We start from the raw sequence: 24,994 nt of genomic DNA, 5'->3' as shown, positions 1-24,994 counted from the left end.
ACAGAATGAGAAGTAATATAAAATAATCTGCTGAGACATTAGTTAGGAGAAACTGTACACATTAATTTGTTGGGTTGGGCTATAAGGAGTGTAATTGTTTATACTTTTGGTCTTAGTTGAAGTAGTGTCTGTGTTAATACTGATCAGATGAGCCATTTAACTAAGGCATCAGGTTTAAGTACTACATGATTTACAAAGGGCACTAAAGGCCTACAGCAGTATACGTACACAACATACTGTTCAGGCTCCCGGGTGACATTTGCTGCAGTCTTTCAAAAGGCCAAAAAAGGCAGCACTCCCATCTTAGCACCAGACTGGTGCTGCTGTCTTCATGTCTGGAGCAACGACTCCAGGAAGGAGTCACCATTAAACTCATCTCACTCTCACATCAGTCCAAAAGGCCCCGAACTAGTTTTCCCGCTGTGGCAAACGGTAAGTGTGGGGAAGCTGGAGATTTGGAGTGATGGGGTTTCTGTGAATTCACGAAGGCTGAGATGACGATGTGCATGTATCGCTCGCAAGCTGTGCATTAGTTAATGCTGTACGGTCCAGTCTGTGAGTTGAGCTGAGGCTCTGGTAAGGGAGACGGGTCAGAGACGGGACTGTTCAGATCTCGCTCCGGGCTTTGGTCTGACTGAGGCAGGATTTCCCTTGAATATTCTGCATACCACTCCTGGAGAAACCAGACATGGATAAGGTGAAGAAATCACAGCAGTCCAGCTGCTGTCATGATATTCAGGATTACTTCGTCAGTGTCTCACCTGTATCTCCTCCTCGTACATTTTCATACTGAGGTCACTCTTTGTCCTAGACCTGCGACCTAGGTAGACCAGAGACGAGTGCTGTGCACAACAGAAAAGGAGAGAAAGCTAGTTAGTGTGATTTAGAAGAGAGAAGATAAAGAGTTTAGGTAGCACTTGTGTTCTTACCCCACTCCTGTCCATAGCTTGTAAGACGCCCTGTAGAGAGCTGAGGTAAGACAGTCCAGGACACGTCTGTTTGTAAAGCTCAAGAGTGGTCAGAGCTTCATCACGACCCACCTCTACTTCAAATACTATTCCATTCTCATCTAGAACCAACACACACATTAAATTAGTCCTGAATACTAGATGAGAGCAGTGGCAACTATACTGATCAGGCATAACATTATCAGCACCTTCCTAATATTGTGTAGGTCTCCCTTGTGCCTCCCTTGTGTTACGGGGGCCTTTGGGTCCTATAAGTTGAGGGGAGGGTCAGGCTTGTTCCAGTATTTGGGATCTAGGGCATTTGGAGGCCAGGTCAACACCTTGTGCTGTTTTTTTAGTTGTTCTAGGTCTAGGTGGGTGGTACGTGTCTATGCAACATCCACATGAATGCCAGGTCCAAACGTTTCCCAGCAGAACATTGAATTGTCACAAGATGATCAGTGTTATTTACTTCAGTCAGTGGTCATAATGTTACGCCTGATCGATGTAAATACTAATCAAACATGAAATTTTATCTTTTATCCCACAATTATCTGTGCATATTGGAAATAAAGTTTTTGTTGAATACCTGCAAATGTTGCCCGAATGCAACAAGCACACATTAATTCACAGACACACACTGGGACCCACCCTCTGGGTTATCCACCGGCTCCCGATTCTTGCGGCTGTAGTTCATGCGGAACACAAACGCATCAAGAATGAACGCCACAATGATCGTCATCACCACCTGGGGAGGGCACAGGCGAAACGTCACACACATGCAACAAACACAATGAATCTTCTGAATCGTGAACAGACCATGAACACTTAAGCATACAAGGCCTCACCATAGTAACTATGTAGAAAGTCATGAAGTACAGGCGGCTCCAGTGAGTTGTCATAGACGTGACTCCTTCCTATGAGAGAACAAACAGCGACACCCACTGGTCAGTGATGAGACTGCAGGGTGGTGACAGACGAGCAACCACAGATAAAATGGCTTACCATGGTGATGTACCAGTTGTTGACTACAGTCAGTTCAAACAGGGTCACTGGAAATAAAATGCCCACATATGTTATAAATCTGGCAGATTAACACAGTTAGAGAACAAAATAAAGAAATTAATGGATGCAAGGAATTACCGAAGCTGCTGAGGATGTTGTTGAAGTTATTGAGATAGTAGTAGCCTTCCTCCAACACGGTTTTGTTGCCGACTGTGTTGTTGATCAGTCTGTAGGAGTCCGCCACTGTGCTGGAGCTTCAAAAGTAAATCAATGGAATGAAAAGTAGTTTAATAGTAGTAGAATTATGTTTCAAGGTGTAGGAGACTGCAGAAGACTAGTATAATATTTCTATAGCTAAATGAGCCAATATATATGATCGTGATAAATACATTTCTATTGATGAGGACTCACTTGCAGCAGTTGGGATAAATCACATCTGCAAAGAACTCCATTCCCACAATGGCAAACGAATAGTAGAAGATAATTAATGTCAACCCCAGACTTGCCATCCTGGGAAAGAGCTCAAACATGGTGTCCAACACATTGCGATATCTCTGCTTTATCTTAAACAGCCTGTAAAAAAAAATGACAGGTAGACAAGTTTGAACATAAAACACAATGCATAATATAAACAGAGTCTTGTGTAGATGTATGGTCTGTTGTTAACAGTAGAAAGGAAAGCGCACCGGAGCAGCTGAAATGGTCTGAGAACTACAATGAAGTAAAACGGCTCCATATCAAAGGCGAGAGCGATCAGGCCCAGGAAGGCAAACACCGTCACAGAGAAGTCAAACCTGGACAGATGAGCACAGCAAGGATTACCACTAAAAATATAAAAACAAATAACATCTGTATGTCACAGTAAAACACTGATCTATGAATTTGTGGTCAATAAAGTTCTCACTGTAAATCTGTCTGAGTCTAAAGTTTTGGATTAAGCAATAATTTAAATTTTACTTTAAAACATGATAATAATACTCACAGATTCCACCCAGAGCTGAAATAAGCCATTGGCCCCAAACCTGATATTTTCAATAACACCTCAACACCATAAACTAAAAACAGAAGGGCAGAGTTAGCATTAGTGTAAATGGGTGTAAACAACTTTAATTAATCTTTGACACCCTCTAGAAACAGTGCACAGTTTACTTACTGGTCAGGAAAACGATGTAGCTCCAGGGAACAAATCTGGACCAGGAAAATCCACCTGCAAGAGGAGGAAGAGGAAGACAGAAGTCGTACAGTTCGGTCCATATAAGAATGTTTTGACAGTGAGATCATTATTGTTATTTTAGCTGTATACCAAAACTGAAATTACAGTATAATAAATAGTCCTATCTCTAATTTGAAGGTATTCACTTACAAATCTGAGTAAGGGTGTAGGAATTACAACAATGCACATGACCAAAGAAAGGGTTTCCCCTCATGTCTTCAGTTATTTTGTGCCTGTTTTGTCTTAAGTGAAATTCTGCTCAAATAGATTAAGATCAGGTGAATGATTTGGCCATTGCAGAATATTCCACTTCTGAACCTTCGAACCCTCCTGGGTTGCTTTCGGAGTATGTTTTGGGTTACTGATCATTTGCGGTGTGAAGCGCCAGCCGATCATCGTTTGATTCATTTGTCTCAATCTGCAGACAGTATATCGCCAAAGGCTTCAGGAATCACGTGGCTGCGTCCCTCTTCTGTCACATCATCAATAAACAGTGCCTGGAAGCCATGCATACCCATGCAACACACTGCCTCCCCTGTTTTACAGATGATGTTGTTTGCTTTGGATCATGAGTCTTCCCCAAGCGTTTTTCTTCCAGCATTTCTGGTATAGGTTGATCTTAGTTTTAAAAAAATACTGTAGCAGAACTGAACTGGTATTTTAAGATGCATTTTCAGGAAAAAGTAAATTTATGACCTTTCCATTCTTGAGATTTATTTATAGTTAACCTGCGTAACTGTTGTAGGAATAATAAAAGTACATAAAACCACTTTTGAGTCCAGTCCACTTTATTCCTTGAAAAAGGTGACTGCATGTAAAAATAATGTTTGGACCTTAAGCACATATCCATTAGATAAGTGTAAATGTTTTGATAGACAGCTAAAATAACCAGGACCTAATTGTATGAGCTTGAGTTCTCTTAAGATTCTCTTAAATCTTACTATTGAGCGTGTACGTCTCCACCAGGATCCACACACCATTGATGGCCACCACCACATCTGCAGTAACAAGAAGACATTAAAGGGTCTTTGATGTCATTCTTTTCTAACTCTATCCAAGGGCAGCTGGGAGAATGTAAATGATTACACTTACACATAACATACTGGAAGGCCTTTGACTTCACAAGTATGTTGATGCCTATTAAAGAAAGGAAGAAAGCAGTGGCAATCAGGAACTGAGACACAAATGTCAAGTGCGTAATAAAAGATGACAAATAGAGAACTTGCCTTTGAAAATGAGGAAGGCCGTGTGTGGAAGGTCATCAAACCAATGTTCTCCACTGCGTCGCGCCTTAACACACATTTACAGCAAATGTATGTTACAGTCAGCCAGAGGGACTTAGAATGGTGGAGTGAATTATCAATGCACAGTACCAGTGTAAGGCTAATTACCTTCCATTTAAGACCAGTGACCTCGTAGAACTTGTAAAAGTCCTCCAGGCTGCAAGACAGCAGACCGCCATTAAATGACAAAACATGAAAAACTCACAACGCATGTGACAGAGCGTTTCAGACAGTTACCTCAGCATAGGAGCCCCTGATGTGTTAAGAGCTTTATATGTGAGGAAGCGGTCTCTTGCAGACATCCGTGGTCTGTAAAAACGCATCAGACCATCGAACTGTTTCAGCGACACACCCATCGGTCTCTGGGCACAAAACAATAGCAGCACTGTCACATTTAAGAATAGCAGCGGTTATAAATACCTCAGCGTGGCTCCTAGAAATGTATAAAATAAGCACCAGACTTACCTGCCGACTAACTAACAGCTGAAAGGCATGGTCAATAGCAGAGCGTTTGTGAAGCAAAAGAGATTTAAACTTCATCTTCTCGACATCATTAAATGTATCGAACACCACTGCCAGGAGCTGGAGGGGGACAGAGAAGATTACAGATGCTACCTGGAAGTCTCAAGGATAATACTGCTTAAATTAAAATGAAGTTAAATTAACATTTGCTCGTGTCGTGACCATGAATCATTCTAGACATTTAGGAAGTGGTGAAAACAGAGCGATTTGTACCAGGTTCATGATGAAGTAGAGCTCTATGGAGAGGTAAACAATGAAGAAAACACAGGACCAGCGGTTCTTGGAATACGCTGGCATCATCACATCGGGGAAACTAAAAAAAAAAAAAAAAAAAGAGATAAAGAGAAGTGTGAGGTAAAGCAGTCACGCGACAGAAGAGAGAAACTGTGGCAGTAGCTTAAACAGATGTGGTGGGGCAAAAGCGTTTATGACGAGCTTTCAAAGGAGGAACCACCGCTTGCATGCCATGCGTCTAAAGATCGCAAAAAAAGTGCTACATGTGCTGCTGTGCTTACTTTGCTGTGGTCAGCAGGACAAAGAGGCTGACGAGGCTGTTCTCCAGAGTGTTGAAGTACTGTAGTGAAAGGATAGGGTTTAAGTCAGGAAATCTGACCAGACACCAACGCACAAACAGATGGCCCGACGCGAAGAACCACCCAAGACAGAAAACATACACAACTCAAGCAAACTATTGTCATGCAGACTGAAGACTCAACATACCGGGTCAACGGTGTTTGGAGAGAAGAGGCAGAACCCTGGAGGAAACAAAAGCCAAATCAAACACACATCATGGCAAAAACAAGATTTTCAGTAGAAGAGTGCAAGAAAGAAGCAGCAACATTTATATGCGTTAAATTAATACACATTCTTACCCAAGATAGCAAATATAACCATGAAGAAAAGCAGCAGCAGGAGGATGTCAATGAAAGGTGGAAGGGACTGGAAGATCTGTCTTAAGTTTCTGATTAGATGAAAGAAACAAAGTCAGCGACGACTGCGTTTTACACAACACATCATTTTATGCGGCAAAATTAATACTTTGCCTCCTTAAGATTTCAACTCTGAATAATTAACCTATCAAGTAAAAGTGTGCGCTAATAGGAATTAGAAGTCGGAGTTACATCGCGTTATGTACATTCTTGTTGTGTGTTGAATGGTCAGCCACAAAACAGGACAGTGGCTTAATGAGCGCTAAGGCCTCTTTATCTGATTGCAATTAATACATTTTATTTGAGAAATAGACCAAAAGCTGTACATGTGGCTATGCACCTCGATCATTTAATAATAAGAGTGTCAAAAGGTAAGTTTAGCCTCTGTGTACAGTTCATTGCTTATCAAACATGGTCACTCCTGGTGATTTATTAGGTTTAATTGAAGAGGACTAGCCTGGATAGTATGTCATGTTTCAGTAAAACAAGATTTTGATACGTGGATAAGGTGAAAGCAAATTTATTCTAACAGAATGAATATTTGATCCCTCAAAAAATCAAAAGGCTATAGCCAGTCATACGTAAAAAGAAATTAAATACAGAACTATGAACAATCAATAATGTTGTAGTGGCTACAACCTGTCAGAACACCGCACATATGTGCCCATATATACTGTGTATTTTAAAGTAAATATACATCATATTGACTTTGGGAGTCTGTGTGTGTTTATTTAGGTCATGATGTACCTGCGCACAGCTCCACAGTATCTACAGTCCACCAGGAATATGGGTCTGAGCGCTCTGGTCACACGCACGTGAGACGTTTGTCTGATCAGAACCACTATAGCCTCCACAAACTGCAGCAGCAAGACACATGTCTGTACGAAAAGAGACGTGAAAAATGTAAAACATGAACAACATCACAAAAGCTGAATCCTAAACTTTGACATGAGGTATGCAGACCATGTGTTAGCAAGAATTCAAAGTAGCAGGCCAAAGTTTCTGGACCTGATCTCTCTGTAGAGCAAAACCACACAAAACAGAACTTCTCCATGGTTACTGTAAACTTAAGCGATCAGAAAGTGCCCAATTGGATCAGTTACCTTCACCATGGTCCTCTTGTGGCGTATGAAGGTGTGGAAGCCTAACCAGCGGAGTTTCATGCATAGCTCGAACGCAACCATAACCAGAGCCAGCAGCTCCAACGTGGCATGGACCTGCAGAGGTGTCAGACACAGAGGAGCTTCTAAAGGACACTGGCTGCATGCGGCTGCATTTGCGTGAGTGTCTTTGTGCGTGTCTGTTCACTCACGTAGACATCCAGCCGCAGTGAGGGTACGGCGGGAGCTTCGCACAGCGACAGCATCATGAGCAGCAGGCCTGTCACCAACTCCATCATGTAGAACAGGTGGTTGTGGGCAAACAGGTAGGCTGCCAGGGCCTTTGGGTTTCGAGGGTGAGTGAAGAACTTATCGTTGTTCTCTCCTTCCTGTATGTCAAATTCAAAAGGTAGAATTAAAAGCCACATATCTGTGCAGTCACACAAGATAAACATGTATAGTTACAAACTAATTACAGGAATGGCGGGAAGTTCCACATGCCCTTCCCTTGATATGGAAACTCTATTCTATATTTGTGCCTCCAAAGTTTACCTTGTACTTTGTTATGTATTAACAGACACTTGTGACTTCCTGGAGCAGTTCAGGATGTGAATACAGCCCATGAGACAAGTCACACAGTGTACAGGCTATAATAAAACCATGTGGACATGTGTGCACAGTAACTATAGTAACAATCATCACAATCCACCGCTTGTGAATACCTGCAGGTAGATGGCTGCCTCTTGGTAGTTCATCTCCCAGCTTTGTCGCAACGACACATTTTGGGTTCTGTAGTTTTGTGGCCCAGGTGTCGAGACCACAGCATTGTTCACTATGTCATAATTGCCTCCTCCATCTGGAAGAAAATGCCAAGTGTCAGTGAGTTGATACGGCCCTCATTTATGGAGAAATGTATAAGAAGCTGGAACTCAAGTTAGGTTCATATATACACACACACACACAAACAGTACACGTGTGCGTACCAATGCAGCCTAGGTCTAACTGTGAGGCATAAGAGGAGAGCACTTCTGGACACTCGTTACGGTAGTGATCTTCGTGCAAATCAGCTGTCTGTCCACATATGCACTCCATTGATCAGTCTATGTGCCGCAGCTCTGTGAATGTATTAAGGTCCTTGAAATCGTGCAAGTGTGTGTCATTCGCAGTACGCTGGTCTTGTTCCAACATCCACCCACATCTGGAGATACAGATGGCCGTACATTCCACTCAGGACTGATGCACACACCGGAAAACAGAGTCACGAGTGGAGTCCGGGTGATATCAATCGGAGTTCAAAAGGACTCAACCTATCAACAATGCTGAGGAAGATCTTTGACAACTTGTTGCTTTTTTCCCCCTTTTTTTTAGTACAGTCACCTGGATAAGCGATATTGACACACAGTAAAATGTAATTGCGCACTAAAATTATTTTTAGCAGCAGAGTTTGAACTTTGAGGCCATTGTCTGCTAGGTCTCCTTCCTGCCACAGACAGGATACTGATACAAAACAGACAAACCACAAGAGGGATTAATCTTGCATTAAAAGACAGATCGCAACTAATTTCAAAAGATGAGGAAGACATCTATAAATATAAATATCTGTCTTCTAAATGACAAAATGTTTTAAATGAGCTCAAAAGTACAGCTAAAATCCAGACAAACTCAGTATTCTCCCGTGAAGTGCATTCACAGATCCAAGCATGATCTCTAAAGCAGTCTCTTCATGCAGCTGCATATTTTACTCCAATGTGAATCTATCCGGGTGCTCTTCCCACACACTGTACATCACATGTTTCTGCTCCTCCAGGCACCGCTATTTGGATTTAAACGTAGTGTAGGCCATTCAACTCTCAGAAATGCAGTCTCAGATGTTTCCTGTCGACCATGACAGCAGCAGATTGAGCTTAAGTGTAAAGATCAAACTTCAGCTCAGCCACAGCCTGCCTGTTATCCTGACAGGAGTACACCCCGTGTCTGCTGTGAGCCATTCCAACCCGTCATTTGTTTGAGAACAATAACCTGTTTGGAGCTCCCAGTCAATAACACTGCGAGGTCAGGCTCACAGAAACACAAACAGACTCGGCAGTCATGACAGTTTCTCCCAGAAAAAAAAATACAATCTAGTTTTGTGGTCGTCTGAAGGATCCTGACCACCAGCAGTTAACTCCACACTTCTATCCAAGCATGTGACTTGTTTCTCCGGTGACACAACACAGCCTTCCTCCTCAGTGTCAAAGTTAAAACTCCCTCTTTTTCCACCAGAAGGCTCCAACAGCAATCAGCAAGGACAGCACGAAACGTCCCACTTGTACCACTCCCAGATATCCAGAGAAAAGAAAAAAAAAGACTCTTCCTGTCCACCCCAGCGCCAGAGAAAATGATTCAGTAAGCTCACAGGAACACTTACACGCAGGCTGCAGACATTCACACAACACACACATGCTGCCCATGAGCACCAGGGAGGGGCTGAGGGCCACACGGTCTGCTGAGCCAGCAGTTCCTCAGATGGGTCATTTTGTAGCTTATATGTTAGGAAAACAAAAGCAGCAGGGTTACTATGTTGAGTGGATGCATGGATGCCCATACATACTGCACACACACACACGTGATCCCAGAGCCTGGTGGACAGTCTGTGTTCACCATTAGAGCAGCTCGGCCCGGACATGCAGCATGCGTGCAACATTAAACAGCTTCTGACGGCACCAGTGCAACCGTGGTAAGTAGACGAACACTGTACACTATGCATCACTTATGCAAAAACAGTGTTCTGAAGAAGAAAACAATGGAGTCAAATGTGATCGCCACACAGGTCAGGATAGCCTGTCAAAAAATAACTTTAGGCTCAAGGAAAGTTAAAACATCTTTCCTTCTGTAGAAAATGTAGCATAAAGGAAAAACAACAATATTTTTTAAACTTAATTTGGTACACATCACCTTTCCGGAAGTAAAATTGTAGTTAGGTGACTGTAGTTGGTGTTGTGTTTAACCTAGTAGTTTTGTCCAACCTGTTTTTAAAAATGAGACGCATCGATCACTACAGCACAGCCTCCAAACTGAACATTAGATTAGACTGCTTCGGTTTTGTAAAGTATATTTTGTAAGGTGTTTATTTATTTGTATAGAATCAACAGCAGACCAGTTTCCACCGTCAATGGCCTAAATGTAGTTTCGGTAACTCTCCTACATAGGAGGATGGGTATGTGATAGCTGGGACTTACTCTCGTCTCCTCTCTCTGTCTCCTCGCTGAGCAGACCGCTGTTTGCTTCGTCCCAGGTTAAGATGAGAGGCACATCGTCGTCAGTCTCCATACCAGCAGACACTACACAGGCTGCAACCTGCTCTTTAATTCCAGCCTTTATTTGGCGTTGACCTAAGCTGCTAAATTAGCTAAACAACCGGAGGGATTGTCGAGCAAACCACGAGACGACTGCTCATCTTGGGCACTCAAGGCTAACGCCAGGGTTATTTAGTTGTTAGCTAACAATTATTTAGTTGTTAGCTTTCTGCGTTGTGCCGAGGCAATAGCTGGTTTCGAGTTAAAAAAGCCTCCAGTAAAAATATTCGGTTTAGGAATTAGCGCCTTTCAAGTTTTGAGTAGCGGACAAGGACACGGTTTGTTGGTCTTTGTCCCGTCACAGATGACATCTGTCACCGCTTCACTGTCACTCAGGCTAAGCTGACAGCGTCCGTTTGTGTACATCGTCGCATCATCACTGCACACCAGGCTTCGGCTAGACAACGAATGTTGCGCGTGTGAACCGATAACCGAGCACAGAAAATTTACACCTAGCCCAGTCTTGACAAAAACAACATCACCTGACACCAAAGATGCAACAGAAGCTCTACGAATAGGTGTAGCTCATAGACAGTGTAGTGTAGCTACAGCAAAACACTTTCACGACACCGACGCAGTTCACGGCAGGCTGGTACGAATGCCAGTTGGCATATTTTCAAAATAAAAGTAGACGGGTCTAAGATAGTATGTCAGTTTAAAGCTAGATACTACGTTATTTAATTTATTCGTTTATTTAATAATTAATTTTCTTGTACAATAAAAACATCTGATCCATGTAATAACGTATTTTCCACAACGGCTGCAAAGACGAATTGATTCCTTGTCAACCACCGCGTTGGTATCTTAGCAACCGAAAACGAAAACTTGTGGCGAGTCAACAGGTATGTAGCTTAGCTAGCACATTATAGAGTATTATTTACATCTAAATTAGCACAAGGTGAGACAATCATTTTCATCTTGTACACAAAACCAATGTATAGATATATAATTAAGACTTTTATCAAGCCATTAATATTTCGTGTAAAATATTTACTATTCATGTATTAAACGTAAAAAAAAACCAAATTACACTGGCTTTTACTAGATGTCTAGAAAACAAAGTACCGTAAGTACATTCAATTGGATAATATTTTATGTATAAGACTTTTACAACGCTCTTTGTTTTCTTCCATTTTTCCCTAACAGGGACTAAATGTCTGCAAAGATGTCAAATATTCCATCAGATGCTCTGTCCTCACAGAAGAAGCAGCTCTCTCCTGAGACTCAACGTATCTCAAGCATAATCGAAAACTGCATCAGTAAAGTTGAGCTTGCAGCCACTTTTCCTGCTGTCCTCCAGTTTAACGGTCTGGAGTCTGGTGTTGTGGACACGGAGCTGAGTAGGGTGCTTCATGAGCATCAAGTATTACATGAAAGACTGGAGGAACTGCAAGGTCTTGAACAGGAGTTAGATGGGGAGCAAGAGGGAGGAGAAGCTGGAGCTGCAAGGAAGAGAGCCCGGGCTCGGCTTGAGAAGGACATTCAGAACACTGTCAGAGATGTGTTCAGGTTTTTCCGTGCCCGTCCGGATGCAGTTGTTTGCTTGGGGACAGAGCTAGGTATGGAGGCAAGGGAGACTGAGTGCACACTAATAAACGGGCTTAAGATGTTTCACAGCTGTATGGTAGCAAGGTTGGTGACTAGTGTGGATGAGGAGCTACAGCTGGTACTCAAGAATAAGGTGTGTCCATCACATGCCCAAAATATGAACATTATTTTACAAGAAGAAGAAGAAGTAACTGCATTCCTGAACCAAATAGATGCAAAGGTAAGGCTTCAAGCAGATGCTGAAAAGGGACATATTACTTATCAGAGTCTAGTTTGTTTCATGCTGCAACAGAGATGCTCTTCTATATCGTCTCACGTTTTACCTCTCCTGTTTCTCTTCTCATAATGCAGATTTCTCAGAAAAACAATGAGATCACAACTTTGCAGAATGCTCTGCAAAGGAGGAGACACACACAAGAACATAAGTCACTTCTCACAGACCAACTGCAGAAATCAGATAGCCTTAAATATAATACGAAGCAGGCCAGTTTACAACAAGAAATTGATCAACTGAACAGTCAGATCAAAAGTCTGATGCTTGAAAATAGAAAGGCAGAAAAAGTACTCCAAGAGGTAGGTTTTAACATTGTTTAAACTTCTAGTTTTCATTAAAACTTGTTGACTGTTGTTCCTTCTTGTAGGAAAATGGAAAGGTCAAGTGGAAAATCGAATACTTGATCCAAGGTTTTGACGATGAAATTGAAGAAACACAGGTACAGATTCACACAAACATTATTGTTTATAATCAAAACACCGGGAACCATTTACAATCTTTCTCCACAGGTGATGGAGTTTGGTCAGTCCTAATCTTCACATTAGAGAAGCTGAAATCAGAAAATATTAATCTCGCTTGAATAAATATTCAGCTATTTGCCTTTTTGATTTATTGATTGACTCATCAATTTACTAAATAATCGCGGGTACCATCTCTAAAACTTAAAATAGTTTCATGTAATCCCACCATTGATCTCTGGTGTTTTTCCATTGTTAAATCCGAGATGCATATAACAATTGGAAACAATTTTTCCAACGATTTATATAAGCATATACATTTTTTATGTGTCACTTTCTTATCTAGCTTCCTCTGTCTATGTTTTTCTTCATATCAACATCATCTCCCATCTTTTTGTCTGTTCAACCCTGTAACTGCTGCTATCACCTCTCTCAGGCCACCCTGGAGGTGAATGAAACGGGCTACGAACAGGAGAAGGAGGAGGTGACGAAGCTGGAGAATCCCTACTCTGTCCTCGAGACGGAGTGCAACCAGATTCAGGAGAAGCGGCGGCTGGCAGAGGAAAAGAGTAAGAGAGAGATGAGGGAACTGGAACTGAAGACTAAAGCTGCTGTTTTTGCCCAAGCCTGGTGGAGAGGCTACAGTACTCGCAAGGCTTTAAAGAACAAGGGCAAAACCAAAAAGGGCAAGAAAGGCAAAGGCAAGAAGTCCAAATAAACCACAGACAGGTTTCTACCTGTGAAGCATTAACTTTGTTTGTCATTTTATGTTTTATGAAACACAAAGTCTATTGTGCAAATAGTTTTATATACCAGATTCAGTGTTGCCATCCATGTCTTCTTTTTCAATAAAAGCTTTCTTTACTATTTTTATGACCTAATCAATAATTTGCAGTGGTTCGTTACATTATGGGAGCAAAATGCGATATTTGGATACACCAGAAAACATCCAGCTAGTAATTATTGCTAAAACAGCAATGGATAATGTAATATTTTTATTAATAAATAAAACCAACAGACATTCAGGTGCAGTTTAGACTTCTCAGGGCAGCATTGGCATATAACTGATTGACATCTCTGTGCATGCGTGTGAGCTTTGTTGGCCTTGATGCACCTCTTCTGGATGAACTATTCATGTTTTTTTGTAACTGATGATTGTCCAGCATAGCTTTACTTATTTTTATTATTATTGTTATTTTTTTTTAATGGAGACAGGTCTAATTATAGGCAAATAAGCTAAAACTCAAGTTAAAAATCATTGGGTAAGTGAGCTGCTGTTTTCTTTAATGGCCACAGAGAGGCAGTGCAGCCTCCTGTGCTCTGAATCTTCTACATCTATTTGGCAGTCACATGGACAGCAGTGGCCCAGCAGGGACGGAGCCACAGACAGACAGTACAAGTTGTCTGAACATAGAGTTTTTAAAACAAGGTACAATTCATGGTTAACCATTAAGAGATACATTTTGGAATTCATAATCAAGCTCTGGTATTTACAACTAGACATTGAATGTTAAATGAATGTCATACTGACCCATCACTTAACTCATTAAACTACGTTGTTTAGTTATTAGGTTTCTTCCCAGCTAGACGGTAGGTAGGTGCTTATTTCTGGGGCAAAAATGGCTGCCAATGTTACATCCATACATCTTCATTATTGACGATCAATATGCGGAAACCGACGACAGCAGATTAAATGTTTAATTTGTCGTCAATTGCACATGGTCTTAATTTCAAGTTGGTAGTTCAGTTTATTTACAGATTCAAAGCTAGTTCAGTGAAATAAATTTTTAATCAGCATGAAAACTTATTTATTTTTTACATTGTTAACCTTTTTTACATTCCTTTTGTGCTTGTCTTGTTTCTGTCCATCCTGGTTCCTTAAGGAAGCTTGAAATTGTTTATTTATGTCCTCGTGATCCTTGATAAACATCTGGACCTGAGGAGGAAACAGTGGGAAACGGTTTGTTACAACAGTCATCTTCTGGCTGTGTGTCACCATCGCGGCTCTGTGGGGTTACGTACCTGGTCCAGCTGCTTCTCTGTGTCATTTATATCCACACCTTCTCCTCCTCCTATCTTACCACCTGTCTCCTCAAAAAGGTTGAGGGTGGCCACCTTAATCTGTCCCAGTTCTAGCGTTTTCTCCGCAGCTGTTTCCTGAATGTGGTTCCACTTCCTTTCCTGTGTGGAGACGTGACAACTGAACTTCATTTTGAAGAAAGCAGTTTGATCTTTAACATTTGATCTATTCTTAACTCTGATGCAGGAGTTTGAGCCAACAATGGTTCTCGTACCCATATAAGAGTTTCAGCCTGAGCCTTCTCTAGCTGGACGTTTAGCTGGGACAGTTCATTATTCTTCTGCAGCAACATCAGATTGTGTTGATCCTCCAGTGTATGGAGTATTTTTCTCTGCTGATCGAGCTGCTCCTGCGCCTCAACGTCCCTCTTAAAGAGCTTGTCTCTAAAGTGGAGAACATTCTCCAAATGATCCTTGAGTGCGTCCACATCTTTGAACTGTAACATACAAGTACACGCACACAAATTAAGGGTTTAGCACTAATACATCACAAGGAATAACATATGATTAGTGAGCATGGCTACTGTAGAGACCATCATCAATAGACAGGATGAGCCTAGGGCATCCTATTATTACAGCTGAGGGTTAAAATTAACTTTGCTCATTGACAGGTTAAAAATAAATAAATAAATAAATCAGTACCTTTGTGAGTTTGGACACCCGCTCCATGATCTCCTTGTACCCTGAGTATTTCTGCAGCTGATGCTGAAACTCCTTTTTCCTCTCCTCCAGTTCAGCTCGCTCATTCTGCAGCCTCTCTATCTCTGCCTCCCTTTGAAGCACCTCCTTCCTTTCCTTCTCTGCTTTCTCAACAGCTCGATTAGCTTCCTCTTCCTAGAGAGAGACAGAGAGCAATTAGTTAGATTGTTTCCCGGTTCCAGTCATAAAATTGAAACCCAGTACTCATAGTCTAATACGGAAGTTGTGTGTGAAAGGGTCCCCGGTTGTACCTTGCGTAAGATTTCAGCGCTGTAGTGTAACTCCCTCGTTTTCTCAATGTCCTTGTGCAACTCCTTTTCGCGTTGTTCTAACTTCTCTATTGCCTACAAAATAAACAAATAAATAAAAAACATGCAAAGAAGAAAAAAATGTTTAGCAATGTTTATGATGTATGGAGCTGTACAGATGAGACAGTGTTTAAATGTGACTAGCTGAATTTACTCAAGCACTGTACAATTCTGAGGTACTTAACATGAGAGTTTTATTTTCATGCCACCTTATTGTATACTCAAATACAGTTATCAGACAAATTTAGTTACTAAACCTATGAAGTGCTTATAAAATCCTCTGTGGTAAATTACACTACACTGCACTGAACTGTTTAGTCGATACACTGAGTAGTCAACAGGAAATCAATAAACTATAAATAACCCATATTTCACGATTCTCTCTTCTCAGATGTCATTTGTTGCTTTTTAACTATTAGAAACTTTTTACTTATTATTAATAACACTGAGGTTTGAACTACTGGTTTCACTTTTGGGTTGTAGGTAATGGTGATCTCACCAATGCGAGATGTTTTGCAAACAATCAGTCACTTCAGAAAAGCATCAATCTAAAATTAACAAAATGTTATATTCAAAAAAGTTAAAAATGGCCCCCATCTCAACCAACTACAAGAGCAAAAATACTGCTTATACAAGTAATGTCAATCCATACAGGTTCAGTGAGCACTTTATTAGAAATCTCTGTAAAACTTCACTTTGCTCCTAGGCAGCCTCAGTTCTTTGTGACTTGCTTTGCACAGTATGTTGGAACCACTTCTTTGAGTTTCTGCTCTGTGCTGACGTGATCCCATCACATGGTTTCTGCAGATTCGGCAGCTGAACATTCATGACAAGACGCGTTGTGCTGCAACTAGCTAACCAACAGAAGAAGTTGTAGCTATAAAGGACCTTGCAACAATGCTCTGACTGACGGAGAGGGAAAATGATCTCGTTTGATACTCCCACTTCTTTTCTCAAACCAACCCACCTGCCCATCTGCACAGTTCCCTGCATTGCTGTGGCTTTTAAATGATTGGAGAATTGCATGAATTAGCAGGTGCACTGGAGTTTCATTTTGTTCATTCTGTCATGCCTGCATACTTTTTCTAATTTTCAGTACAGAACTTGTAATTAATTATTATTATTATTTTTTTTTTTTGTGGTATTAGTACTTTTACTTGAGTAAAGAATCTGAGTATTTCTTCCACCTCTTGCATTAATAGAGCGTTGGCTCTATCGCGAGAAGTACCGTTTGCTAACTGCGAGACCTCACGAGACTTTACATCAGTAAAACTTAAACTTACCCTTTTACGCTCAGCGCAGTGGGCTCTGATCTTTTCCGCCTCTCGCTCCCTTCTCTGCAGCTCCAAGAGGGCACTGTCATATTTCGCCCGTATCAACCTGCCAGTCAACAACAAGCACAGCGTAACGTTATCAACACTGACTGAGTTTGGCTAAACCTCACGCACCCAAACGCCGGGGACCGTCTCCGCATTATTATAAACTCACTCCGATTTCAACTCCTCAGCCGTGGGGTTCAAACTCATGACTCTGCGTTGTGTCTTTCAGACAGAGGTAACCATTCATCAGTTTCCAGTTCAGCTCTTCCTCCTGCCTTTCTTAGTTTACAGTCAGTTTGCAGATACTCTAACAGCGTTTGAATCCGGCGTTTCTATGGCAACGCATGCTTTTAAAGGCTCAATCCGGGTATTTCAGCTCATAGAACAACAACACCAGCATCTTTCAAAATAAGATTGTTGGAATCTGTAAATTTCTATTAGAAAACACTAGACACTGGCAAAAGTCAAACTCTTGAATTATATTGTTTTTAGCTGAAAACAAAAGTCAATCAATCACTAAATAGCTAGTTCAAAAGCACAAATTTCCCAGGTTTACTTTGAATGCCTCTACTCATGTTTTAACAGTGTCCTATTTGTAGACCCATGTGTGTATGTGTGGCTTCAAATAAGGGAAGAAAAACCTTGCTTACCTCTCCGCTGCGAACAAAACACTGAAGCATTTTGCATGCTTTTTGAAACCGTGGTCAGCCTTGCAAAGTATGGGCCTCTGTAATGTGACCACTGAAAGTTTCAGACATCTGACTGGCAGGTGTTACCACAGCCACAGATGTGTGATTTCTGTCACTTAAAACACAGAAATAACACGTAATATCACACCTTTCACCAGCAAGTCTTTGAAGGCGCTGGGCCCTGCACGCAAGCATGTGGTCATACGCCACGTACCTCGGCGTGCAGTAGACTGACAGACACGGGCACACACGATGACACTGTGTTGTAAGCATGTCAGAAAAATAGCTGGGGCTACTTCTGACCAAAATATGTAAGGCTAATGAACGGATTTATTATCTGGTATGTTGTTTACATAAGCTTGAAAATATGGGTGTAGAAAGGCATGATATAACAGCCTTAATTTAACTAGGGATGCTGCGTCATGCACGGCATCCCTGAATGCATCGTAGATCACAACTGGGACCAAATCTGAATCCACATTTACAAACTCCTACAGCGTGAGGGCCTTTGTCAAAACGTTTAAGGTGCACTTCTGTTTCTAGCAACCTTTGAATCAGAGTCTGCTGACTGTGATTCAAATAAGATGAGATCATTTATCCCACAGTGGGGACACACAGGGAGTCCTGATGTAGCAGAATTAGTTAAATGAGTGTACAGAGTTGCAGGATTGTAATGTGTTTAACAACAGTAAACATCATTCATCCGGATCAAGGGCTCTCAATGGTTCCAGCAGTGAGGTTGCTTCAGTGGTCACGTAAAACTTTGAGTGTCCTCTTTCCATCGCCAGTTGCCTCTCTGCCAGCACATTCATGTCTAATAGTAGTTCCTGCCTAAAATATGATCAAATACTTGTTATCACCTCCCAGTAAGAGCCATTTAGGAGTGAGCAATTTGACATTACATGTTCATATTGGTTGCACAGCGACATGGGGTGTCAGAGCAAGGTGGCCGTAAACACACTTAATGGAAATGCTGTGTGCTGTTATTTTTGCATAATAATTGCCAGGTGTGGCAAAGGCAGTGATGCTGACAGAAACAGCGGCAAAACCAGAAATGTGCATCTGATGTAAATGCGTGTCTTGTAGAGACACACAGAGACACACACAGACAGACACCATCAGCTGAGAAGGCAAGAGGGAGCGAGAAAGTAAAGGCATGCCCAAAAGGCAGTGAAGGGGAAAAACAACAACACACATAGCTGCAGGCAGAGATGCTCCTCTATTCATTTTTAATGAGTGGATGGCTTGCTGCATACAAAAAAGTACTTTATTAATACTAATGCAAAGATGCTATTATAATAAAAGCATGTTGTGTCAGGCGATGTGAGAAAGAGGTATCACACCCATGTAAACACCAAGCAGGCCTTTTAACAGCTGAGGAGGACGAGGAGAAGGAGGTAAAGGGGTCAGAATCTATCATTCACGAAGCCCATGAGGACTACTTAAAAATACTGTTGGCGTTGCCTATTTTTGTTAACGTCAAGATCCTCCATTTCCCCTGTAAATGTTCTCTTAAATCTCTGCAACCTAAGAATTACCCCGTAAGGCGCCATAAGATCAAAGTCAAAATAATATTGTCTGTCTTTATCATTTATACAAGTTTTCGGTGATTTAGTGTTTTAATTTTTGTGATAGTCTGAGACCAAAGGATTGTGACTAATCTTTATGGACAAAATTAGGAACGTCGTGTCTCAAAGTGACGCTGAAAAATCAATTCAAGATTATTAGGATGTCTGGTTAGCTTCTTTTTACTGTCTTCCTGTAAAATCCAGTGAAGAAATTCAAAATCCCCCTTATCGCATACTAATGGCCAGGGTCCCTCTTAGCTTTAAGATATTTTAGTATCATATTAAACAACTTAACGCTTCCCTCTCAAAGTGCAGGGTTACTTCACAGAGTTTCCAAAAGTAGAATGAGAGGCAGAGAGTGGCCACACAGCCTGGTGTAGGATACGTGGATAGATAGATAGATAGATAGATAGATAGATAGATAGATAGATAGATAGATAGATAGATAGATAGATAGATAGATGTTGTTTCTTCACGTTTTAATGTCATTTTCAGACATGTTGATCAAATTCTGTGATCATTTTGAAGTTGTACTAATTTTGAACTCAATGGTATGAGGTTTAATGAGAATGAGTTTGCATGAATCTGTTGTGTCTTTGTGTGTGTAACCAGTCAAAGCCTCTTATTTCTCTCCCACACACATACACACACAGTTAAGTGGTCAGGTAACAAACATTTCTACATCCATAATTAAAGGTCAACAGTGTGGTGCAAACAGATATTGAGAGGAAGTCTGTGTTTATGCTAATGCCTTGTCAGACAGAGAGGCCACCGACTCTCTGACACCATCAATTAATAATGAGACAAGATCGCAGGAATGCACTGGGTATGAACCAAACAATGCTGCTTCTGGCAAACAATGGGCCCTGACAGCGGGCTGAGTGAGTGCTCTGAAATCGGGCTTCGTGTGCACGCGATGTTTTTAAGGGAGTTTAGTGGATCCGAGTGGATTTGTTTGTTTATTGATGTTTGTGTTTGTCTCACAGCAGTGGCCTTGTCGGGCCTGTTTGCAAACATGTTTGTACACGAGTGGCAACACGCCTCGAGGATTGTGTGGGCAACCGAAATGCATGGAGAGAGTGAAGCCTTAAAGGAGATGCTGAAGCAAATGGCACTCGTACAAAAGATAAGCTATGATACTCATTATGAATGTGACTCTGTAAATATGATTTACAGATTTAAAACGCAGCTTTTCTTTAAGAAATGTAGAGGTCAGAATTTCGTAAGGCAGGTGTCCACAACTGTTCATGTACCACAAACTGGTTTAATATTGACATTCATCCTGAGGATCCTGAATGTATTAGTCAATAGTGTGAAATAAAGTCCAAAGGTTCAGTACACATAAATCAGGCCAAGACAAGCAAACACATGCAGAGGTGCAGGCAAAAACTGACACACTGGGAGACTATCACTAAGAAACAAAGGCTGGAATACTTGACAAAAGCTGCAACGATAATTTGGCTCAGAGAGAAGGGAAGACAAGAATTGGTGCGAACATGTAAAAAATATTGCATCATTACATCTAATGTTGCACCAATGCAACGCTGGGAATAAGACCTGTGCCATATTGTTAGCTGTGGCTTCTCCTAGCGTTTCAGCAGTGGCGGCAGGCAGAATTGATTCTTCGCTTATAGTGAAAGTCTTCTTAGCCTTAGCAGTACAGCTAGACACTAAGTAAGATGCTCTCAGAGCAGACGCATTTAACAAGGTGGTGGCTCTTAGTAACTGCTTCTGTCTGACCTGGTTGTCAGCTTACTTCTTTTTTTTCCCAGTCTAAGCCTCTGGTGAGTCTGATTCATCGTCATCAGGTCTAGTTTTATTTCCCCCACCTCTTTAGAAGAAACTCCATCTCAGCATCTGTTTTTTACTCATGAGCGGGTAACGACGCCGATGACGTCAAGTGTGTGTCTGCTGTGGGCATGACAAGGGTGAGGGAAGGTGCACTACAGACTGTGTCAGGATCAGAATTCAGGTTTTTTTTTTCTTTTTTTAATTATTTGCAAAATCATATTGTTTCTTCCACCTCTGTGTTCTAAGAGGATGTATTGTCACCATAAAAATATATCTAATATAACTGTATAGCACATTTAGGGTCCATCAAAAAATCACAAAATAAACACATAAATAAAAGTGCTACAATATGAAATAACTTTTTTTTGTGGGACTGGTCGAAAGTTGTGACCCAATAATGAGACAACCTGTGTGACAAACTGTGAGGCTTCAGTCAGCCTGAACAGTGAGCAAAGAAGCAGAGTGAAGTCCTGCTGGGACTGATATCATTATGCTGTGCGTCCTGTCTGGAGAAGGGGACCGAGGAGAGGTCAGAGTGTATGGGATGTAATCTCTTGGCTGAATAGGTCCGTGTGCATCGGGATCTGTGTGTGTGTGCGTCTTTCTGCTATATTGTTTGTGTGTATTTTTCCCCAAGACAGCGTACGTGTGCATCTGCATGTGTGTGTGCGTGTGTGTGTTCGTCGAGGATTAGCGTGCCTCTCCAGTCCTCTGGCTGTAATCAGACGGGACACTGGCTCCATGACGGCCGGCAGCCCCCACCACCACCCACTGCGGGAGCGCCTCCATCCCTTTCACCCTGTCATGTGTGTGTTTGCCTGATGGTCTTGGGACCGTGGCGGTATGTTAGGAGTTAAAACAATTATTCTTGCTCACATCACGTCATTTATAAAAAATTTTGCTTCCATCAGCAAGAGCGACTGAAAATCCTCTCATTTGGATCCAAACTCGAGAGCTGGAACCACATGGCGCGTCGCTTTTTTCTTTTTCTTTCCCAGTGGGATCATCCGAGATGTTGAGCTGGTCTAAAAGTGAGAGTCCGGCGGTGAGGTTGAGAGCTGCCGCTGCTCCATCAGGGTGAGGGTTTAGGGTTCTTTAGATAAACAGCCATCATTGATCAGGTTAGTCTGAGCCCTCTGACCTTGGTCTGGCCTGTCTGCAGTTAGTTTGACCCTTAACCTCTCCCTTTGTCTTTCAGACTCAACAAGCAGGACAACCTACACTCACTCACCCACACACACATACACACACACATACTCTTACTTGGCCTCTTATCCTTGACAGCCCTTACGCTCATATTAAGATCTACTTCAGTGATTTCAGGGCTGTTTCAGCCATAAACTCTCATTTAGGGGGAAATTAGCTTGGCTCTGAGTCTTGTTACTATACTGCCCTTAACAACATTAGGTCATTCTTGTGGCTTTTAAATACCAACAAGGATGGATAGTACCATTCAAATAAACCTCCACCATCCTACTTTGTTACACCACACGTAATGGCCGTGCATTCATTGTTTTACATTATTGTATTGCCATTGTGTTGTTCTCTTAGTGCCGTGCAGTGCTCACTAATACAAATTAAAGAAGCTGAAAAATGGTTTTATGTCTCAACTGACCCTTCTTATCTGATGTCCTCCCCATATCTGAATACAACTTGTTCAAATAAAGCTCTAAAAGACTAACCACTCATCTAAATGAGCTTTGGTAAGATTATGGAGGTTTTGGTAAGCCACTTAGAAAAGAAAAAAACATCTTCTAGGCTCAGATACATTATTCTTTACTTCAAAACATTTAAAACCTGAAACACGCATAGAAAAGTCTTTCTTGATTACTAGGCTTTCCAGCATAACAGTTGTTTGTTAGTGCTGGTCAGGAAGGACTAAGCTTTTGCCCTTTACTGCCACAGAGACAGAGCACCATCAGACCCATAGAGACGAACCATAATCAGCTTTACCAATTACGCTCCATCTCAGACCACTTATTCCTCACGAAATGGCATCACTAATGTTAGACATCGCACAAATGTCCCTCGGAGCTCTGCGTGAGACTCCAGTACACATTTCTATATTCAAACAAATAGTTCTGACAGTAATGAAAAAGGCTTTAAATAAGTCTTTGATGTCTTTTTAAAAAAGCTCCTTTGCAAGAGAAATTGCTCTGCACAGCTGGGCAGTAGCTCTAACATACAATGGAGCAGAAACATAAGCTGTCCTCAGCGACCCTCCCGGTTGAGTCGCTACACAAAAATGTAGCTGTGCAGGCCAAATCAGTGACATTTAAAAATGTCCGTCAAAAAGATGTGTGTGCGTGCGTAAGTGTGTGTTAGAGGGGGGCGTCGGGTGGATAATGATAAGCACCACTTAGGCTCTTTGATCGCAAAGGTTCATCAATCTACTGTCTGACCAGTGTGTCTGAGAAAGTCCTCCGCTGATGGATTAAGATCCTTTACATGCACCACATAAACATGTACACACAGACCCACAAACCACAATCACTGCGTTAATATTACTTTACCACTTTCCCCAAAGCTTCACTGTCTCAACCCAACCCCAGCCATATAGATGTCAACACAGAAAGTCCTGTCACTGTAAAACAAGCATGACTGTAATGCACATTTTTGCATTGGAGGCCCCTGAGATCTCATTCCTTCCCCCTCCCTCCGCTACCCCTCCTTGTCTTAGCCAGAGCTTGTCTGGAGACAAAGGGTTAAGGAGGAACAGACCCTCTGAAGAGCTGCCTGCTTAACCTCTGCCCTCATGGTGTATGAGAGAGAGAGGGAAAGGAAGGAAGAGAAAAAAGACGGAGAGAAAGGGAGGTCTGACAACTTCTAACAGACATATAATTGTGTGGTTTAAAGATCGAACAATCTTTGTGTATAAATCTTTGCGTTCATGCTAAAGGCGTCTGTCACAATGTGTAAGAGGTTAACTTTTCTGCGAGACCCAGAAACGTGAGATGTCAGCAGTGAGGAAGGATGGTAAATGGCGGTTTGGAGGGGAGTCTGAAAGAAGTGGGGGACCACCAACACACCCCCACCTTTCTTTGTCCTCCATCCCCGCAGACCCCTCCCCTCTTTGGGCAGCAGGTTGTCAGTGAGGCGGACCAGCTGGCTTCAGACTGGAGATGCCAAACAACCTGTCAGAGATAAAGAGAGGTGGACAAGGTATGCACAGCACCCAGACCACTCTGGCTGCTTCACCGCGGAGTAGAAGAGTTGGAGACAGCGGGGTCCATTATACTTGATAAGACAGCACAGTAAACACTGTTACACTTTAAACAATTCTCTCTGCTGAACGAAGCAATGCTTGTTATCAGGTCCTTCATATTCATACATGCATTGAAACTGATAAAGTGCACTGCACTTAAAAGAGTTTCCACTCCAGAGGTGCTGAGCGCACTTTAAATAACTCACCGGGAATGTTAATAGGTCGTGTCTGCTGCGCTTGTTGTCTAATCACAAAGGAGAACGCTGCAACCGGTCGACTTTCTCTCTAAAATTTATTCAATTTCTGCTTATAAATCTGCATTTATTTTTTATAGAACAGAAAGGTTTGTTTGCTTATCACAACTATTTGTCACCACTTGGAGATGGGAGGTGAAACTGGAAACAAACCCTCAAAGAGAAACAAGTGTCTCAGAAGAATGCCGTCTTGTTTCACATGTCAACAACAAACTAGTCTTTACAAATCTAGAGTAATAAATACTATTAGCAGGAACAGGGCTAAAAAACAACTTATAAAACAATCCTTACATCTCATCGTCTCACACACTCACACACTCAAACACTCACAAATACACAAAAAAGGAATTATGACTTATCTGCATACTGATGGTTTGTGATGTTAGAGCACCTTATCACAAGTTACTGCATGTTAAACACCCGGACAGACATACAAAATCTGCTTCATAACACAAAAAAATAAAATAA

The 24,994-nt window shown here is 41.7% G+C and overlaps 3 protein-coding genes across 4 annotated transcripts; 1 reads left to right on the top strand and 2 right to left on the bottom strand.

The window, feature by feature from the left end:
• Nucleotides 1–22: 22 nt before the first annotated feature.
• tpcn1 (two pore segment channel 1) lies at nucleotides 23–10,997 on the bottom strand. Of its 2 annotated transcripts, XM_084552451.1 has the most exons (26): nucleotides 10,218–10,997; nucleotides 7,722–7,855; nucleotides 7,212–7,388; nucleotides 7,003–7,116; nucleotides 6,647–6,777; nucleotides 5,843–5,931; nucleotides 5,691–5,725; nucleotides 5,486–5,544; nucleotides 5,184–5,283; nucleotides 4,914–5,030; nucleotides 4,686–4,810; nucleotides 4,557–4,605; nucleotides 4,392–4,455; nucleotides 4,258–4,302; nucleotides 4,107–4,163; nucleotides 3,106–3,159; nucleotides 2,935–3,007; nucleotides 2,639–2,746; nucleotides 2,364–2,525; nucleotides 2,091–2,206; nucleotides 1,953–1,999; nucleotides 1,796–1,864; nucleotides 1,599–1,695; nucleotides 930–1,069; nucleotides 762–842; nucleotides 23–673 (listed from the first exon to the last, which is right to left on the bottom strand). In XM_084552451.1, exons 1-26 carry the CDS (start codon nucleotides 10,306–10,308, stop codon nucleotides 530–532), a joined length of 2,478 nt encoding a protein of 825 aa, XP_084408577.1. In that variant the 5' UTR covers nucleotides 10,309–10,997; the 3' UTR covers nucleotides 23–529. The 2 variants fall into 2 exon arrangements, with proteins under 2 accessions (XP_084408577.1, XP_084408578.1); XM_084552452.1 differs by lacking the exons at nucleotides 23–673; nucleotides 762–842 and having other exon boundaries at nucleotides 973–1,069; nucleotides 1,537–1,695.
• A 420-nt stretch (nucleotides 10,998–11,417) lies between these two features.
• Nucleotides 11,418–13,675, top strand: drc10 (dynein regulatory complex subunit 10). The gene is made up of 4 exons (XM_084550822.1): nucleotides 11,418–12,102; nucleotides 12,234–12,455; nucleotides 12,524–12,595; nucleotides 13,051–13,675. Exons 1-4 carry the CDS (start codon nucleotides 11,488–11,490, stop codon nucleotides 13,330–13,332), a joined length of 1,191 nt encoding a protein of 396 aa, XP_084406948.1. The 5' UTR covers nucleotides 11,418–11,487; the 3' UTR covers nucleotides 13,333–13,675.
• Nucleotides 13,676–14,207: 532 nt separating this feature from the next.
• cfap73 (cilia and flagella associated protein 73) lies at nucleotides 14,208–17,295 on the bottom strand. The gene is made up of 7 exons (XM_084550756.1): nucleotides 17,189–17,295; nucleotides 16,984–17,080; nucleotides 15,644–15,736; nucleotides 15,336–15,527; nucleotides 14,909–15,130; nucleotides 14,637–14,795; nucleotides 14,208–14,550 (listed from the first exon to the last, which is right to left on the bottom strand). Exons 1-7 carry the CDS (start codon nucleotides 17,224–17,226, stop codon nucleotides 14,419–14,421), a joined length of 933 nt encoding a protein of 310 aa, XP_084406882.1. The 5' UTR covers nucleotides 17,227–17,295; the 3' UTR covers nucleotides 14,208–14,418.
• Nucleotides 17,296–24,994: the final 7,699 nt, after the last annotated feature.

Source organism: Chelon labrosus (assembly GCF_963514085.1).
Source record: "Chelon labrosus genome assembly, chromosome: 9".
In the NCBI taxonomy this organism is placed as follows: Eukaryota; Metazoa; Chordata; class Actinopteri; order Mugiliformes; family Mugilidae; genus Chelon; species Chelon labrosus.
The sequence above is the reverse complement of the archived record's forward strand: the minus strand, read 5'-3'. Positions and strand labels throughout refer to the sequence as shown.

Coding starts and splice junctions, on each gene's coding strand:
- drc10 (XM_084550822.1), top strand. CDS start 11,488: ATGTCTGCAAAGATGTCAAATATTCCATCAGATGCTCTGTCCTCACAG. Junction 12,456..12,523: donor CAGAAAAAGTACTCCAAGAG/GTAGGTTTTAAC, acceptor TCCTTCTTGTAG/GAAAATGGAAAGGTCAAGTG. Junction 12,596..13,050: donor ATGAAATTGAAGAAACACAG/GTACAGATTCAC, acceptor CACCTCTCTCAG/GCCACCCTGGAGGTGAATGA.
- cfap73 (XM_084550756.1), bottom strand. CDS start 17,226: ATGAGTTTGAACCCCACGGCTGAGGAGTTGAAATCGGA. Junction 15,737..16,983: donor ACTGCGCTGAGCGTAAAAGG/GTAAGTTTAAGT, acceptor TTTATTTTGTAG/GCAATAGAGAAGTTAGAACA. Junction 15,131..15,335: donor GGGTGTCCAAACTCACAAAG/GTACTGATTTAT, acceptor TGTATGTTACAG/TTCAAAGATGTGGACGCACT.
- tpcn1 (XM_084552451.1), bottom strand. CDS start 10,308: ATGGAGACTGACGACGATGTGCCTCTCATCTTAACCTGGGACGAAGCA. Junction 2,000..2,090: donor CAACATCCTCAGCAGCTTCG/GTAATTCCTTGC, acceptor TTTTATTTCCAG/TGACCCTGTTTGAACTGACT. Junction 1,865..1,952: donor ACAACTGGTACATCACCATG/GTAAGCCATTTT, acceptor GTTCTCTCATAG/GAAGGAGTCACGTCTATGAC.